Source organism: Carassius gibelio, chromosome A14, assembly GCF_023724105.1.
Source record: "Carassius gibelio isolate Cgi1373 ecotype wild population from Czech Republic chromosome A14, carGib1.2-hapl.c, whole genome shotgun sequence".
Classification (NCBI taxonomy): Eukaryota; Metazoa; Chordata; class Actinopteri; order Cypriniformes; family Cyprinidae; genus Carassius; species Carassius gibelio.
In genome coordinates, this window is record NC_068384.1 from 6,512,244 (window position 1) to 6,532,325 (window position 20,082).

The 20,082-nt window shown below is 36.2% G+C and overlaps 2 protein-coding genes across 4 annotated transcripts in view; both read left to right on the top strand.

Moving 5' to 3' along the window:
* The first annotated feature begins 7,153 nt into the window (after window positions 1–7,153).
* Window positions 7,154–12,322, top strand: cxcl14 (chemokine (C-X-C motif) ligand 14). The gene is made up of 4 exons (XM_052614289.1): window positions 7,154–7,399; window positions 8,415–8,520; window positions 10,149–10,262; window positions 11,251–12,322. The coding sequence occupies exons 1-4, from the start codon at window positions 7,336–7,338 to the stop codon at window positions 11,264–11,266; spliced, it is 300 nt and encodes a 99-aa protein (XP_052470249.1). The 5' UTR covers window positions 7,154–7,335; the 3' UTR covers window positions 11,267–12,322.
* A 950-nt stretch (window positions 12,323–13,272) lies between these two features.
* The window catches only part of LOC128027350 (protein FAM13B-like), a 45,615-nt gene continuing 38,805 nt past the window's right edge, over window positions 13,273–20,082 (top strand). For 2 of the 3 annotated variants that reach the window (XM_052614893.1, XM_052614894.1), the window contains exon 1: window positions 13,284–13,449. The gene's annotated coding sequence lies outside the window, so the exon portion shown is untranslated. Of the gene's footprint in view, window positions 13,450–20,082 lie in introns of all 3 variants that reach the window. The other variant, XM_052614892.1, reaches the window with a different exon arrangement.

Below are 20,082 nucleotides of genomic sequence, written 5' to 3' on the forward strand. Positions count from 1 at the left end.
CGCTGGATTGGATTCATCCATCAATTATGAACATTCAGCCGCAAACATGAGGTGCAAGCGGTTGCGAGCGCGGATGGGAGAATGGAGGAAGTTTTTTTTTTTTGGAGCATAGGGCTTGGGCGCCGAGTTGCATTCTGGGGCGTGGCGGCCCTGGTGCTAGCCTCACGAATGTAAACATACAGGAGAAGAGACGAGTAGAGAGAAAGAAAAAAGATGTTAAAATAGCGAAAATTGCGGGAGTTGGTGCCCTAGGCAGATTGAGTCAGTTCGGGAGTTCGGAGCGGGATCGTGAATCATTTGAGTCAGTTCGGGAGTTCGGAGCGGGATCGCGAATCATTTGAGTCAATTCTGGAGTTCAAAGTGGGTTCGCGAATCATTTGAGTCAGTTTGGGGATCGCAAATCATTTCAATCAGTTCGGGAGTTCGTAGCGGGATCGCGAATCATTTGAGTCAGTTTGGGAGTTTGGAGCGGGATCGCAAATCATTTGAGTCAGTTCGGGAGTTAGGAGCGGGTTCGCGAGTCAGTTTGGGGATCGCAAATCATTTGAATCAGTTCGGGAGTTCGGAGCGGCTTCGCGGATCATTTGAATCAATTCGGGAGTTCGTAGCGGGCTCGCGAATCATTTGAGTCAGTTTGGGGATCGCAAAACATTTGAATCAGTTCGGGAGTTCGTAGCAGGTTCGCGAATTATTTGAGTCAATTCGGGAGTTAAAGCGGGTTCGCTGAATCATTTGAGTCAGTTTGGTGATCGCAAATCATTTGAATCAGTTCGAGAGTTCCGAGCGGGATCACGAATCACGAAAGATTCGCGCTAGTAAATTTTCAAATTGACCATAACCTTTAATTCTTTGCTGCCAACTGGGGATCCGCCCCTGGATACATCCAATGTTCCCATTTAGTGTGTGTGTGTGCGTGCGTGCGTGCGTGTGTGTGTTTGTGTGTGTGTGTGTGTTTGAGAGAGAGAGAGAGAGAGAGAGAAAGGGAGTGCTAGGCCTTGTGGGATTAATCAGGTTATTTAACTGCTGTTTATTGACACTGTAGTTGGATGAAGTTCTGGACCACACTCTGACAGCTAAAATCAGCCAGATGTTATTTTCCCAGGAACTATACTAAGTGTATGACACATGCAATCTGGATTAAACACCAGCCTTGCACTGGTACTCCTGCTTCTGGCCAGGGCCTTCAGAGATGTTCTCTGCTTTGGCAGGTTTGAGGAGTATGGCATGTGATGTTTGGACGGAAGGTTTTTAAAGGCATGAGTTTATCACAGGGTGCTGGTGTATTACATCAATCGCACCCAGTCAAGTAACCCTCCTGGCTCCAGCATAGCAATCACACATGGAAAAACATCAGAAGGTATTGAGGAGAGCAGTTGGCTTCACTTTTGAGCCAGATTTGGACAAAACACATTTCTCTCTACGTTACACCATCCGCCTGTTATGTGCTCTGTCTAATGGATTATGGTGTTGGAGAGGTCCATTAATGAAAAAGAAAGAAAACAAATTTTGTAGAAAATAATTTTGACTGCCAGTCAAAGAACATCATAAAATCGACCCAAGCTGGCCAGTGATTTTATCTTGACTCCAAAAGTACTGTTGTAACATTTCAAATATTTAAGTTAAATTTTCAGTCATCTCAAGCAAGCACTGATTAAAAGTTAAAATATGTTTAATCTTTGTAATACTTCCCCTTTAAACATCGACATTTTCTGTTAGGACTAAAAAAAAAAATGTGCTTTGGTATCTAAGTGTTTCACCTTTGGGGTTCCCCAAGGTTCTGCATTGGACACTTTTTTATTTTTGTAAATATGTTAATTTATATAGTATTTATTCATATTTTTTTTATTTATTTTGAATGCCTAAATTGTTTAAAAAAAAAAGATTTCTTTATTACAATTAAACATTGCATGGCTAAACATTTTCTACAGCTAAATGAGAGGAAGACAAACTGTATTTGTGCTCTCTAGGTTTTAAAATGTAACTAATAAATGTTGTTGTGAAATCAATTTCTACCTTTAGGGCTAATGTTAAATTAAAACCTTTCATTTGATAATGTCTGTACAGTAAATAAGAATCTGTCATGCAACTCAATTTCGGAGGCAGAAAAAACAACATGCAGTCGCTAGACTCATTTCTGACGCCAATAACAGGAAAATTATTTCCCAAAAACTGGCCTATATTTACTAATATCAGTTCATTATAGAATTTATTTATTTATTGCTTTGAAGCTCTAAAAGTTTCGGTGCCACTTTATTTACAACCTTTTCCTTCACTACTCCCTGGTTGTCATAAATCTTCAAAGCAATTACTTGGTGATTATGATTTTTTTGTTGTTGCTTCCCAAAGGCAATAGCATTTGATACTTCTGTACTATTATATATTAAAATCCTTACTTCCTATATAGAATTTCGAGTCAGTGTAAATTGTTTTTTCTTTTTTGTAATTGTTTGAGATTATATGTGTAGTGCAATTACAATTGTATATTTTGAGTTGATTTATTTCAATGTGCGGTACACGTAAATAATCCTTATAAATAAATATGACTTGACTAGTGTGTGGCATCAAGAAATATTGCATTATTAATGAAAATGTACACGCTTGTATTATAATATATTGTGTGTTATTGTCAAATGACTATTGGAATTAAGAAAATTTATAAAAGGTTGGCTTTATGAACAACAAATGACATTAAAGGGATCTCAAACACTGTTTATCCTGTCTCTGATCATCATGCAGATCCATTTTTAGATTTGGTCTATAATGAAGAACCTTACATAAGCACAACAACAAACCTGTCCTGAATAATAAGAAGATGTCAAATCCACCACAGATGTGTGATGAATAGCACAGCAGCTCCAAAGACGGTGTTATATAACATTATTAGTGATTAGTGTTTTCATCACATTTATTACTTACTGAAACCCAGCCATAACGAGGCTCTGTGAGAAAAATACGGATATTGATAGAGGTATACAGAAACTGGACTGGATGTGTCCGTCCTCTCAGCTTGTGCCAGTGACTCTACGGGATTCTTGAATGTACTGAAGCTGTTTTTGTTTATACTGCATGTCAGTGTGGGGACAATAACCAAAAGTGTAAATAGTTCTCTCTAAAATATACTGTTATGGCTTTAAATTATTTGTGACACTGCAAGTGAAATGCATCTGTGTTTCCTGTTTATGTATTCTCATGCACTATACGTAGGCTTCCCTTTGCATGTTATTTAAGCAGAAATTCCTATGATTCTTCCAGGACATTTAGCATAATAGTACTGTACAGTGGAATTCTACACAATTATCCAGCATGTTCTCTCATGGAGCATGTAAACGTGAAGAATCCGGGAGCCTGCAGGCCAGAGGCTAACCTGACCTAAAATCATTACGTGCAATTACAAACACCACCCTTCTGCAGCAGAGGTTTGCACAGACATGCCTGATCAAGAAACAAGGAGCCGCTTTGATGCTTGTTGACGTGCAGATTTTTGCGATGTCATGTTACGTGCTTTCCTTTAAGCAAAAGTTTGGTTATAAATCTAGTGATGGCCCAACACAGTACAAAAAGTAAAATGCACAACACAGAAATGTAAATGCATTTATAGGTTAATATAAATATATATATATATATATATGTATATATAACTCTCTTGGTTCTTTTGGTCCGGACCAAAAAAGAAAGTGATACATGTAGTCCTGTTTGCTTAGTGTTCACACTCTCATGTTTAACATCAAATCTTACGATACAAAACTAAAGGCATAAGAATGCATTTGCAACCTTGTTGGACAGCTTTTATGATGTATATTTTGCAAACTTACCGAACATCCAAAACTGCTGTATGCTGGGCTTAAACGGAATTACATATGGTGGTATTTTTACCAGCTGATAACTGACAAAGCCCTTATCAAATGTGTCAAGGAGGCAAAACAGTGCCAGGAATTCCTCCATTGCAGAGAGAGATCTGCTTTAAAGAGACACCAGTGCCGACTGTAGTAGACAACATACTGTAGCTTCTATGACATTCTGTCCATTTGTGTCATCACATCCTGTTTATGTTTCATTAGATATCTCTGGCCCACACTGCATTCATATTTCAGTCGAACCCCACCAGGGTTCATTTGGAAGTGGACCGAGGCCCATTCGGATGGCAGCATTCACGCTTATTCAAATGAACCACACTAACAGAGCGATCGTTTTAAACAAACCAAACCTACCTGTGTGATCATGTCTTAAATGTCTCTTGAATTCAGGTTCTTTTAATACTTCCAACAGCCAATAATTAAATTTACAAAGAACTCACGTAATTTATGCTTGTTGCAAGTGAATCATATTTGGTGTCGATATTCTTTCACCTTTTGTAAACGGATTTCCTGGACGAGAGCATATCACGCAACTTGTCAAGTCTGCCTAATTTGGCTGGCTTCTATTCAGTGACAGATGAATATGTGCCAAAATACTGTAGAGTTTGATTGGACGCTCAGCCCTTGATGCCAGTGATTGGTATGGGAAGCGATGAACAGTTGTTAAGGCTGTTAACTTTGCTGTCATGCAAACAATAGTATGTTCATGTTTTTGTGCATTTAGCAATTGCATTTTTTCCTGCCGTCTACAACCCTTTCAGAACACTCACAATAAACCAGAACCAGAGATCTATGCATCCCCTTTTCCTAAATAATTATACGTCTGAGATAATATTCCATTTATTATAAACTGGGATTAATATAAGCAATCTATCTTAATCCTCTGATCACTTTTCCAAACAAATATGATGGAGGAAGGACTGTATGTCAAAAATGGCTTTTTGGGTTAGACGGGTCTTATAGACATACTGAGAGTAATTGCTCCTATACGCTTGACTGGAATGAGTTACATATTGTGGAGGGTCATTCAGGTCCTTCCACAGACCTGGAGGAAGGTGACGCAGTGATCAAAGAAGAGTGTTTTGCATTGTTGCCAACAGGTGGCTTAAAGCAGCAGATTTGATTAATTAAAGCCATCTTTCGAATTGGGTGTTTATTTTAGATTTATTACACCATGTGCATGCTGCCTTCTTGTTTATGTAACCTGTTTATTGCTGAGTCTTCTGTCTTCTACATACAGAGGCATTCACCAATTAAAATGTTGTATTGGTGAGCACGCTTAAAACTGAGTGTCATTGCTAAAATATAAAGCAGGTTGTATTTTAAATCAAAAATAGACTCTTTAAGCAAAGCATTCCAGAAAGATTTTTTAGGGTTTGATTGATAAAGATAAAATAAAGATAAAATATATTGTTAAACTTTGTGGTTGGCAAACATTAGTGGATCATCTTCATCGTTTATGTGATGAAATTGTAGAATATTTTTAACTCGATAGATTCCACAATTAATCAAAGAAGCAACAAATAGCAAATTGATTTGACATTTTAAATGCAGTGTTTCCTTCTAAAACATACTTGATAATCTTCATTTACAACTACAAGATATTTTTTAATTTGTATTGTTCTCTTCAAGATGTATTTTCCTTTGATGGATGATGTAGATGTCAGCGGACAGTCTCAGCTCTATGACATTAACAATAGATATAGCAGTCTGTGTTTTTGGTATGAATGCCTTTCACAGTGCTGGCTGATTTGGGTTAAAGAGGGGCATTGGCATTGTCTGTTACCATTAAGTGTCTTTTATATCTAGTCAGGCAGAATGAAGGGCAACTTCACATTTGATTTTCATGCTTTTCAGTTCACCTGGACCTTTGGATGGGCCACAGACAGACATGAAATGGACTGAGGCATGGCTGATGACAGCTGGGATGAGGCTCTTGTCCGCAGACACAGATACTCAGATGATTTGTTTCATACACTGCAATCATCCATGAACGAGGAGGAAACTAGTCTTCTCAGGGGTATCATTTACAGAGCCAAACACTGTTAGGTGCCAGTGCAGACAACAACAGCTAGTTTTATTTGTCAAAGTGACAAATACATTTAAAAAAAAACACAAATTCAAATGCAAAATTATATTATAATATATATATAATGTAAATAGCATAGATCAGTACATGCAAACAGCTTAGACAGTGTTGCTTATTGACTGAAATCCCTTTGCATGTTTCTAAAGTGCAATATTCAAATAAAAATGTGCATCTACAAAAATGTTTCAGAATTGCTGACTTATGTCTTTTAAACCTTACAAATGTAGAACATGGAACATGGAATATTGTCGATGTTGTGAATGAATGTGCCCTTGCAACTAGGCCTGTTGTTTTGTTTTTGTTATTCAATTTAAAAAGAAAATGCTAGTGTATTTTTTGCTGAAAGTGTACACAAAATAAGTTGTAAATTAACATCTATTAATATGTTCAGTAAATAAACATGTATTAATAAGTTGATTAAATAATAATTATTTTTTTTAATTGCTTATTTATAAATGTTAACCTTTTGATTACTGCTGATGCCTCTAGCAATTATGTGATTTTTAATTTCATTTTAAGCCAACCATGTGTATAAACATTAGTTGAGTTAAATAAAAACAGCCCAGAAGGTTGGGTTAAACATTTAACTGTCCATATTTCACTCAGTGCCCGACATTTTGTGTATAGCATAAAACATTGTATGTGTATTACATAATACTATTTTCACAGACAACTATCTGTTTAAAGCTATTTTAAAATTTCTGCAAGATGCAAAAAAAAAATCATTCACAGCCAGGTTTAAATAATGCTAATTATGTTTTATTGATAAGTCCCAGAAATACTTCTTTAGACATAACCTGCACTAACCTGCAAAGAAAAAAAAAAAAAAAAGTTGTATACTTCTAATCTAAAATGTTCTTAAGATAGCACTCCTCTACTAAAGACTATATGATGTCCAGATTGTATTTGTATTTATGCATGGATAAGAATAAAGGAAACACATTAGGAGAGCCTTTTTAACAGGAGGCATAAAAACCAATGCAATTATCTCCCCTGACAACGAACAGACTCTCCTAATAAACTTTTTAACTCAGTCTCATCTCTTATTCTCTGGCGACCGTGTGCCAAAAGCTAGAGCGCTGCTTACCCTCGCCTGCATGCACACGGCCCTAAAATGCTGTCTAGGTAGGCAACTAGCTGGGTTTGGAGACGCAGCCGCTGTTAATTCGTCAGCGGGCTCTGCATATCAATGAGGCGCTCGAGCGTGTTTATAGAAGCGCAGAGCGCTCGAGAGCACATTCAACCTGCTACTGACTGACATCACAGACATCACAGACACAGAGAGCGCGTTTCTCAGCGCACTGACACTGGGTGCGGATCAAGATTTGGGGATTTGAGGGCTTCATACAGACAGACAGGAGGCTGCTGGAGCTTCTCAACTAACTATTGGGGATGAATCGCTGTACAGCCGCTTTGCTTTTGCTGGTTATCGCCGTTTATTCACTCAACACAGAGGGTGAGTGTGTTCATTGTTTACCTATTTTTGAAATCTTATGTTGTTGTTTGTGGAGTTCGTGAAGATATGCATTGTTAAAGCGTCTATCAATATAGAATTTGGCTTTTTATTTTATTTTTTATTTTTTCTATTTGATCATTTTTTCAACTTTCCCGCAGAATAACAGCGCCTTATGCTGGTGCAACTGTCAAATATCTCCCCTTCTTCTCAGACAGTCTAGTTCATTCGGCAGAAGTTGGCCGGTGATAGTTAATAGTGGCTCTTTGTGTGGCTGGATGAGTCTTGTTGGCTTCTGTCCTGAGAGGCTGTTTAAAGATGATGCTGAATGAAGCGGAGAAGATTGATGAGGATTAGATGTAGGTCACGCGCCTTTCAGCAGCAGCTCACCTGCTCGTGGTCGAAGGAAAAACAGCAAATGGCATTTTAATGAATCATCACGCCAGTCTGCTGAGCTGTTTGTTGATTTATGTACAACCTCGTTCAGTTTAAAAGTTAGAAATGCTGGAAAAAGCATCTGTAGAAGAAATGGCCATGACATATTTCACAACAAAGTATTTTTTTTTTACCTGATAAGAACTTGCATCACAAAATCTCATTATTTTAATGCAAAAATTAAACAAATACATTTTCGTTGTCTGATTACAGTGTTAAAATCAGAAAACAAAACTATCATGCATATTTACATTTATAGTACTTGTCCTTTACTATTTGTTAATGACATTTAAATTAACACCTAAATTATGTTATGTATAAAAATATGCATGCATACTGTATAAGCATCATTTTCTATAATGCTGTTTTATTAATGAAACGCATTTTTAAATATGAGTGCACATTCACATTGGCTTTTCGTTTGAGATTGTCTTCATGCAGCTGCGACTTCTTTCTATTTCTGTCTTTTCTATTCAAATATAATTTTCGATTTTGGTGCAACATGAATCAGATATCTCGTGGCAGTTTTTGTGAGATCTTTTTTCTCTAGACTAAACTGTGCCTTTTATCCATTTTCTTTTAGCATACAAGTGCAGATGCACGAGAAAAGGCCCGAAGATCCGGTACAAAGATGTACAAAAGCTGGAGATCAAGCCTAAACATCCATACTGCCAAGAAAAGATGATATTGTGAGTTGCAAAAAAAATTTAATAGTAATAATTCTATTTGCAAAGTGTGTTTGGTGTATGACTATTAATTGCAGTAGGTTCTTTAACTGGATAGCACCTCTTTTAATTTCTATAATTAGAATAAGAACAGCTGCCCCTAGACCCTACTAGATAAAACAGGTCATTTTATCTTAATGTTGTCAGGCATAGACATCCTGCTCGATCCAGTCCACACCCATTTAATCAGCTCTGTGTAGTGATGGCCACCAAATGTACATTTGACTATCTAATGGCTATAAATGACAATCATAAATCAGCTATTAACCTTGTAAACCTGCTGCCAGCATAAACTGTTTGAGCTGGATTTTCCATTAGGATCCATATGTGGCACACTTAGAAGATATTATAGTCAGAATGTGCTTGAAATAATTTTGCATGGTTATGTTGTGACAGTGCATGAAGAACAAACAGTGTTTATGAAGGCTATAAGATGCAAACATCTTTTCTATGTGGTAAAGCAAGCTTTTCTTTTTGATAGACATGACCAGACTTTGTTCCACCTGCTGGTCATTTTCGGTATTGCAGCGTATTTACAGAGCAAGAGACTTTTAAAATCAGTCAACATTAAAGTTGTGCTTCTATTCTGAAATTGGATAGATTTTAATTTAAGTTTTCAAAAGAAGTAGTTTTAGTAGTATAGGCTTAATGCATATGAAAAGTGATCTAGCTGCAGTTTTGATCCGGAAATTTTGCTCTGATCTGTGGATTTAAAGTGAAATTGGTCAGATGTGAATTGTGTCGATTAATTCACAGCAATATTTGAGGTGCACAGATATTCTCAATTCAAGTGCTATATTGATCATTTAAAAAATTGGATAATTTGAAAAGTATATAGTATTTCACCTGGTAATTATACTGTATGAATAGTAAGTGCATAAGTATATTTTACATACGAATAAAGAATAAATCAGTTTGTGGCTCACTCAAAGTTCTATTAGCCTCCAATTCTCTGGAAATGAATCCCTGGACGTTTAGCTCATTTGTGTGGATTTGCATTGGTGAGCTCTGACCTCAGTGAAAAACAAACCCAGAGGACTGAAAGTCTTCAGTTTATGGCATTGAATTCTGAGTGAGTTTAACATTCTAGAAGCTCCTCCAGTCCCACAAGAGCTCCTGCCCTGCTTTAAGAGGCCAGCGAAGAGTTTAGAGTCAACAAACATGTTCTCTTGGCTCCTCAGGTGAATAATAAAGTGAAAATCGGAATAAAAGACTATAGGCACTCTTGGTCAGTTTGCGTCAGTGATTCCAGCGACGTGGTAAACATCTTCTTAATAGGCAAATTAAGCTGTGTTATTGAATTCTGCTTTGAATATGTATTTGTTTACCAGCTGTGATGATTCAGAATAACTCCAGGAACGATCTTTTCAGCACTTGGCTTCATGCATATAATTTTTCATTATTTTTTTAATCAAATTTTAGTGCTAAGCTATACCATTAATATCTAAAATAGCATTGTTACCATTTGTATGATTAATGACATGCATGAAATGTCTGTGTTGCTCAAATGACTAATATTCTCCATGTCTCATCCTGTTTACCCATCTTCTCCTCCCATCCACTCATCCGTGATTTTTCCCATGTGTTTACAGTGTCACCATGGAGAATGTGTCCCGTTTCAAAGGGCAGGAGTACTGCCTGCACCCCAGACTGCAGAGCACTAAGAACCTCGTCAAGTGGTTCAAAATCTGGAAGGACAAGCACAGGTACAGCGTTTCCATCGCTTCTGCATTGCTGCATAGACACTAATGCCAGCCAGCTCTGCAAACGTAAAGGTCAAACCCCAAATCATTCATGCATATTGACATGTTTCCAAAGTTAAATACTTCAGAGGAAGAGCAAGTTATTATGGTTTGATTAAACATTTTCAGATTGAACTGTTTTGTGTACAGTAACAGGGTTTTTGTGCCTTTAAAGGAGCAGAATCTCCTAAATTCCTAAAGTCTTATTCGGTATATTTCTTTACAAATATCTAAACGACAGTAAATCGATGTGCAAATCAAAGATTTTAAGACTTTTGAACAAAATTTAATGAGTTTACGCTTTAAACAAGAGCAGATATCTGTTAGTGGAGAATGAGTAGTTTTTTGTTTGTAATGTCATTTTTGGCTTCTTGAGTAAATGGGTCTTGATTTAAGTATCTTCAGACACTTGTACTGAAAACCAAGAGAAAAATGAAAATCAAATTCTGTCATGTAATGAGAAAACCGTTAAAGTCACTTCCATATTCTAGTGGTTAAGAGCAGAGGTATTCATTCAAGTGCTCCATTCAATGTACATTATCTTTACTTCATCTTAAAAATGTATTAAATTTACATTGAAACGCTGAGTAAGATGAGGAATAGATGAGCTCATACAGACTTAACAAGAAGTTTAATAATACTCTTGAAAATTATAAAGATTTAAAGACACCATGAAATTGAAATTCTATTTTTTTTTTTGGCAATGTTGCAGTGTCTGTTATAAATGATTAACCCATGCACATTTTTAATTCCCGTCCGCTCACAATTTTTTTTCATTAACTTTCCCTCATCTGCAACAACAATCCAATCAATTCCTGATAAATAACAAATAAAAAGAAAGAAAAGAGCATCACTATTTCGGTTTCATGCTGCTAACCCTAACTCCCAAGCACAACAGACAAAAAAGCACAGTGTTAAACCTCACGAATAATTGTTTTTGTCCCTTTTTTAGGGTGTATGAGGCATAAACGTTCTTCTTTATGCACGAGGCTGAAAAGATTGCGGGATGCACATCACCACCAGTGAACTGCGGAAGACCAGAGGACCAATTTTATTAAAGCATGAATAAGCATCTACAAGCTTATAAAGCACACCAGACATTTTATGAAGTTCTATTAATGTGGAATAATTTATAGTCATACAAAAATGTTTCCTATATAATGTAATTATGAGCCAAATGTGCAGTTATTTCAGAGAAAATCCCTGTGAATCAGCACCATCTGTAAGAAGTGATCATTGCATTTTTGCAACGTGTAATGTTTTGCGAAGCATCAGTTCTCGGTCTGATTCATTGTGTCGTGGGGTCCTGACACTTATATTTGGATGCTGTCTGGTTTGAAACTACTATCCGCAAGTGTCAAAGTAGATCTAGAGTTCTTACTGTACAAAAGAACAGAAATATGGAGGATGGGTAAATTATATCTTTACTGTGTTCTATGCCAACATGCAACAACATGCAAAAGGAGACAAAGTATCATTTTCAATAACTTGTTTCTCATTAATCTGCCCAAAAGTGCCAGAGGAATTTTTACTTATTCACTTATTACTTTGGGATTTTGAAGTGAAAGAGACAAAGCTGCATTCAATAATATCAAGCATTTAAATCATATCAGACTTTATATTTACACACATATATACTTTGGTGGAAATGTACTGCCACACGACGTGCACACAAACTTTGGGGACTGAGTTTAAAATGAAGCTTTTTATTTAATATCGGCCCTCACATTATGAACTACACGTGCCTCCTCTTTGAGGTGTGCAGGTTTTGTAAGCTACTCTTTTCATTTGTGTGGTACGACTGTGTTTTTTCTGTTTGGTAAATGTAATGTTTCTTGAACATCAGAGTGTATGTATAAGCACATAGGTTCTTAGCTTGTTAGTATAGAATTTATTAGTGAAGCCTATGTATTGTATCACAGAATTGTTGTTTTACTATTTAAATCATAAATAATAGAAATGTTTATGTGTTTGGTCCAAGGAGTGTAATCTTCAAGCACAGCAATAAACATTTAAATAAATCACTGGATGTGTCTGCTTTTTATTGCTTAATTGTTTATTCGAATTTTAATCGTGTGATAATAGTTTTGAATATAATTTAGTGGTAGGTAGCCTAAGAAAAGAGAATAAAATTGCCACAATTCGGTAGTTTAGATTGCATGGATATAGTTGTGGTCCAATGATGAGCTTATGCTGTGATTATAGCAACTAATAAAAAATAACATAAATTATAATAATGTTTAATTAATTTAAATAGTTTATTACATTATAAAAAAAATATATGATGTTACTTTATTTATTTATTCTGTTATGTGGAAAATTGTTTAACTGTTTACATTTTGCAAAAAAAAAAATAAAAAAAGTAGGCTGTTAAAATGGCAGTTTTCACTGGGAAAGCTTAGCCTGTTTAGTGTGTGACCTCCTCCCACGAAAGGTCAACGTGTGTTTAATTGACTGCATTTCTTGCAGTCGAGACAAGGTATGTGTTTACACAGAAAATGATTTTACAAAATAAACTCACTGGAAGATAAAACGTGACAACTTGCCCCGCCCTCGTCTATAATAGCCTACTCGCTGCATGTATGGAATCAAACACTGGGGGGCGCTGAAGTGACATGTTAAATAATATAGATATAAAAATAAAAATAAAAATTGTTTTGCCAATGAAATCCACACCATAACAATTTTAACATAATGTGTTTCTAATGTAAATTTAATACGCCGCTTTTTTAATGTTTACAGCTATTATGAGCCTCAACTATAACACTTCTAATATACAATTTACTAATGTTAACATATAATGTGAAACACACAAATCTGTTCTAGATTCAGTGTATGCTTTGGCAATGCATTGTAACCATTTTCATGCTAATAAAGCACAAACTGAATTGACTAGATAGAGAGAGCGCGCGCGAGAGAGAGAGAGCACGCGCGCGAGAGAATGAAAGGGGCGTGGCCAGTGACATCGCTGTGGGTGTGTAACTAACACTGTCTCCATTCCACAGAATCAACTAACTCTACAGTAAACCTGGCCATGCAAGGCCATCACTGCAGCTAGTCTCTGTCATCATTAATATCCATATCGCCTCATTTGAATCAAGGACTACTGGAATTACTCGGTTTGCTGTCGTTTATCGTCTGCTTTGACCTGGTAAGTGTGGATGCTTTAGCAGATGCTAGCAGTCGAGCTGAAGAGATCGTCTCACGATCGTCCTGTTTTTTTGTTTTTTTTTTGCATCGTGTTATCGATTTCCGCTCTATATTTTTGTTGTATGATGTTAGTATTTTACGCCTTACAAATTTAGTTAATTTCTGCCTTCGTGTAATGAGGGTTAAGAGCGTGTATAGTGGATTTAACGCTGTTTTTGTGCCTTGACAGCAAGGATAGATGTTGACAGTGCTAAGCTACGAGGCTAACAGGAGAGCGATTGGTTTTATAATAGTGAGAATCGTAAATGCGGTTTGTTTTTGAGTGTTTGATGTACTTTGGTCGCAAACAAAGGTGCGTCAGGTTTTAGTAGATTTCCTTCATTTTCGAATGTATTTTTATTTGTTTATCTATCTATGTATCCGCTAGAAATTGTAAGATGCTTCTGTAAGTTGAGTGAATATTGTTAACACCATGTAATGGTCAGAACCACATCCTGTCTATAGAAATAAATATTCATGTCAGATGTTAAACACGTATTCTGAAATAAAACCGAGGGCTCTTGGTTCCTAAAATAGCTCCAGTTTCGTTTAATTGAGAAGTGAAACTTGAATCCAGTGTAGATCTGTTTCTGGAGCAGCAGCTGAAGAGGATTGTGCTGTTTAATAATAGATTATTTATTTAAATGACTTGACCTTGTTTTATTTGAACTGTGTAAACAAATTATTTTTTTAATACTAAAATACAACATTTGTATTTGTAGTATTTATTTAGGTTAATTGTTCGTTTTTCTTATACTCATCTTAGCACTGTACTGTTAGATGTATAATTTATTTATTTAGTCATGTGTTTACGTAATTGTTTTTATTTTTTATTTTAATAGTTATTCCTGCTATTTTATTCAGTTTATTATTTATTTGTTTATTTAAATCAAATTGTATTTAAATCTGATTTTTTTTATTATTATTATTTTTGTCCAACGATAACTGGGATTAATGGATCCAAAATAAGTTTTGTTTACATAATATATGGGTGTGTACTGTCACTGTGTATATAAATACACACACATGCATGCATATATTTAAGAAAAATATAAGATTTTTTTTATATATATATATATATATATATATATATAATGTAAAATATATATGAATAAAAAATATATATATTTATAAATGCATTTTTTATATATACATATACATATATATACATTATATTTATTTATTATATATATACATATACATATATATACATATTCAAAATCAAAACCTTTAATTTTGGAGGTAATTAATCGTGTAAATGTAAAACCCCTGGAATGGACTATATATTGTGTACATTGTGTAAAATGCAAAACTTTCAATTGTGGTGCCTTTTACAAGGCAGAAAGTGCAAGGAAATTCATAAAATCCTAAAAAGACCATGGAATTGTCTGCTTTTTGTAGTATATCCAGTAAATTTATCCAGCTAGAAATGGCTCTTGTGTGTGAACACGATTTTTTTTTAAATCATTTTATAGTTATAACAAAAAACTGGGAAAGGCATGAGGATGGTATAATAGAGAAGCTTTAGAAATCCTGTGATTTAAAGACAAAGATAGATTGTGTCCTTGTAAGTCAAATGCATTTTCAATGCGTACGTGAGTAATCGGAGCAAAGTCACTGACTGCTGCTCCTCCTGTTGCTATATTGTTGTGATAGCCGCTTGATTTGTAGTCCAGCAGGGCCAAGCAAAACCAAACGCACCAGATCTCACAACGAGCCACAGACAGGATGTCTGAAAAACTAGACAAACCATTGCTTTCACACCAGCCTGAAACCGTGCTGCTCGCTCGTAGGCTTGTGTACTAGGTACTATCTTGTAGCCATCTTTTGGTTTTTAGCTGCTGTACACATGGGTATTGCGATAAGGCCTTTAAAACCTGCTGAACGTGTCTTGTTCGGATTACAGCTAAACCCAGCTGTCCTTGAGGAGATTTCAGCGCTCCTGCTTGGCTCTTTTCTACACGACAGACTCTCTTTAAATTCATCCAGCCGTCTGTCATGAAAACAGTTGGAGCACCATATGGGTTGTGAGCTAGATTACGGGCAACTGCTTTCATTTGTAGCGCCGGTTGTCTGTTGTAATAAATGTGCACTAATATGTTTGATGTACAAAATAGCAGCATCTTAATGCTTTAAATCAGATCTTGAACATTGAGCTGATCGATTATGGCTGTGGGGAGCACGGTCATGTGATGGGCTGCTTTGAATTATTTTTTTTTCAGATTGCAAAAGTGAAAACTTTGAGTTTGCTTCCTGTTGGTTTTAGGAAGGATGTGACTTCATTTCGGATGAGCTTATAGACCGAAGAGGGGAAATATTCTGTGAGTGAATAAACCACAGAAACTAGGCCTACATCATTACTGCAACTATCAGTCATCCTAAAGCATTTGCATTTTGTAAATTAGCCTTGATTCTTGCGTCCTTTATTTGTCAAATGGACCCCAGCTTTTAGCGTATGTTGCATAATAAACATCCGCAGTGGTGTGTCCACCTCTTTTGTCTTTCTGGTCAGTTTCACCCAATATTTGCAAATGTAGACAACAGAAAGCTTATTCAAATGGAAATCCCATTGACAAACATTTGTGGTAAGCAAATCTACACAAAACCTTTTCTCTGTGTGTTTGTCAGCTCATGCTTAAGAAACTGGACAATAAAAATACCACAGACTTACAACGAAGAAGGAACCTGAGTCATATCTAGTGACCAGAATATCATAGAGATGGGCTCTTCTGACTTTACTTGGGCAAACCACACATAACACACAAGCGTTGTGTCTGCAGTGGCAAGTTCATACTGGTGAATTTTAGTTTGATTTGGTAATGCATCTCCAGTAGGGGCTTTCACACAAACTTTTCTGGAAAATGACCAGTAAACTATGCTTAGAGATCATGTTTGAACTGGACATTTTTGGAAATAATGCTAAGTCATATCTGTCAAATAGTCTGGGATAAAAGTTTAACAGCTAAAATGCATTTGTGTGAATTTTGTCAGATTGGACATTCATGCAATTTAAGAAAGCGGCGCTGCGTTTAAAGGTCATTTCAAATGATTGACTTTTATATCTTAAAAATCATCTTTGATAATCAAAATTAAATTAAATTAAATTTATGCATTTAGCAGACGCCTTTATCCAAAGCGACTTATAGTGCATGTCATTCCTTAAAATGGCTTGAATGTAAAGCCCAAAGTAAGACTGCACAATTAATCACAATTAAAATTATGGATGCAATAATCGTTCAAAGTCCACTTATGTTATTCTGTGTGCTTAAGATGCATTTTTTTCTTTCTACATGTTATCTTAAGGGTTTTTCCTATTATTTTAATTTCAGTTTTAGTATAACATTATATAACCATTCATATTTTTACTCATGTATAATTTAAAGAAGAAACCAATCCGATGTATAGTTGACATTTGAGGCTTAAAACTATTGAAACGCACTAAAAGCTTTTCAGTTATGTTTTCAGCTTGTTTATTTTCATATAAAAATACAGCATGCAGTTGCATCAAACAGTAGTATAAACTCATTCAATGTAAATTGTGATCATTGTAATTAATAATCGCAATTACAATTTCAAGGGAATGATGGACAATTATGATTTTTGTCGTAATCGTGCAGACCTAGCCCAAAGTATACTTAGTTTTTGACCGATGAAAATTTCTTTGTACTCCACAAGGTGGCAGCACTGACCCGTGCAATTGTAGAAAACAAAAAACTAAACAGACCGAACAACAACAGATAAACGCATAGTGTGAGAGGTTTATGAGGCGCAGCGCCTCATAAACCTCTCACACTATGCGTTTATCTGTTGTTGTTCGGTCTGTTTAGTTTTTTGTTTTCTACAATTGCACGGGTCAGTGCTGCCACCTTGTGGAACAATTGATTAGTACAGAACCAAGTCGATTTGCATGGCTTTAACTCCACATTCTCACCTCATTTACAATACGCAAAATCATTAATATTCAAAGTAGTCCCCGCCTCCACTCAGTCACACCAGCTCGGACTATCTGCTCAACTTTTACTCGCTTAACAGAAGTAGTAAACATTATGCAACAACATAATTCCAAAAGAATAAGAGGAAGAGCAAATTATACTGAGTCGTCTGAAAAGTCTGTATTTGTTTGTATGGTAATTGCACAAACCATGTTCCTGTTCCCCATCTCTTACAGCCGCCTTCCAGAAATCAACATCCTCGGGTAGAAATGCATTGCTTATGATATGAAAATCCCCATCTTGCAAACCAATGGGTTGATTGGTTACATGTTTGTGGTGGTAGGAAATGAGCGGTTTCAAACTCAATTTTAGACTGTATGAGGAGAAAATTCTCAGTGGTTGTTGCCTGACGAATCTGCACATGGTTTATCCTTCAGCTTATTAAAACACCAGATAGATATGTAAACAAAATGAAACTTAAGCCCCTTTCACACTGCCATTCCGGCAAATACAGCGGTAAAGTGTTCCTGTAATTGTTCCCTGGTCGCTAGATTTGGCACTTTCACACAGCCAGTGATGACCCGGTATATGTGCGTGCTTTCACACACAACTCTTGAAGATCCCGTAACGACACGTGACATCAGCGCGTGACGTGTAATGTACGAGTCGACAACGCTTGGCACGTTATACTTTAACTGAAGCAAGCAAACGATCTCTGCGTCAGCGCGGAAAGTGAGGAACTAACTGATCTCTGCTTCATTACAGTTTGCACATGTGTTTTCGTCGCGAATGTTGATCTTCCTTCAAAACAGCCGGTAAAAGAGTCGCGCGATTACGCGCGTCATCACTTCGATACCGAATTAGATCTGACTTTTGTTCACACAGCGCTCGTTCCGGATCGATTACCGCAATGTTACTATGTCCCCGACCCGGGTTCGATTCGGTAATCAATTCCGGGACGTGGTTGCTTTCACACAGAAGGCGACCAGGCAATGTTACGGGAATATTGCGGGTCCGACGTGCAGTGTGAAAGGGGCTTTAGTGATCAGAATAGTCCATTCGAGTGTAATTTACCAAGTTTGATGTGTGAAACTGGCCACTGACTGCATTTGCTTCCAATAAATACTGCTAAATTTATTCTGTAGCTCTCTATTGCTTAGTTTTTAAGGTCACGAGCAAAGACGTCCCTTCAGAATGTTATCAGCACCTGATTAGCTACTTTGTAGTTTCTCATATACAACCCGTGATATGACCCGCACTCTTTGTGACATAGGACCTCAGGGTTTTTCTTTTGTGTGTTTGCCCTGTTCTGCTTATTATTAAGTTCCCATATTTCCCATATTTCAAAACTAAAAGACACAGGCTAGCCAACTAACCTAGCTCTTTAATGCCACCGAGACCTGTGAAAGCATTATTATTCAGACAGTTATTGTTTCTCATGGGATTGTCTGTAAATTGCGATGGCGATTTTATTCACATTGGAGGAACAAGTTTTGTAATCCTACGAAGCCACTGCACATGTGTTCAGTCACGTGATTCATATTTAAGTAAATAACAGGAAAAGAATGTCCCAATTTTATTTTATATTATTATTTAAATACCATATTTTTACAGGAAAATGTACATGCCATGGTTTAAATTGTTTTCGGTCTTGCATTTTATCACTCAAAATGATGGACGTCACGTAAAAATTTTTTTTAAATTTGGCAGTCATGAAGTAATTCAAACTTTTATTTACATAAGGTTACCATTTGACTTGTATGACTAGTAAAATGATTATTTGTGCAACCCCTAATTTATGTAAACATATGTAATACATTTACAAAAAAAACGTTACGAACCATTTCAAAAGTTTAGGTGGTTTTTGTTCTCTTTTTTTATTTTTGGTGGAGCAGTGACGTAATATTATAAAAGTGTCCATATTTAAAGTGTATGCACATTAACTCAAAGCTTTTGGACTTATCCGCTCTTGTAAACGATGTGGAAAAAGCAATTAAACTAATGAATGACCTTGCACGAATGACGAATGCACAGGTGAGAGAAAAACACAGACATTCTGGATTCGGACGGCAATAAAATCACTGACTAGCTCCTGCAAATGTTTAATAAAATCAAATGCTCAGTCATTGGTGAGTAAAATCTAACTATTTATTATTAGCCTGTGGCTAACATCAGACATTATTTAATCGCCTGGTGCAAAACTTAGTCACATGAGAGTGATTTATTTGCTGTGTAAAGGTTTGAGGTGAATTAATTGCATACATTTAAAGACATTTGAGTGCAGTACTGCCTTCTGAAACTGTTAAAATGAATATCAAAGGTTTTACTACTAGTGCCATAAAGTGTTATATCAGAATTTGAAGTATTGCATTCATTTCAGTTCCACTGATCACCTGTTACCTGATTACCAGATACAACCAACAATAAAGTGCTTTGCCTAAATTACAGGGAGAACGCTCAGATCTAGTTTTAACCTTGAGCTCCTCCTATAATTTTCCCAAAGATATGTTATTAATTAATCATTGGCATTTGAGATTTGGGCTGTGTGCTGTCAGTAGGCTGATAATCTCCGTGTTCGGTTATCTTCAGGACACTGTTGTTCTAGGGAATGTTCTGGAGTGTTTGCAGCCACTCTTTGTGACTCTATTGCATGCTTTTCGTTG

Coding starts and splice junctions, on each gene's coding strand:
- cxcl14 (XM_052614289.1), top strand. CDS start 7,336: ATGAATCGCTGTACAGCCGCTTTGCTTTTGCTGGTTATCGCCGTTTAT. Junction 7,400..8,414: donor TTATTCACTCAACACAGAGG/GTGAGTGTGTTC, acceptor ATTTTCTTTTAG/CATACAAGTGCAGATGCACG. Junction 8,521..10,148: donor TGCCAAGAAAAGATGATATT/GTGAGTTGCAAA, acceptor ATGTGTTTACAG/TGTCACCATGGAGAATGTGT.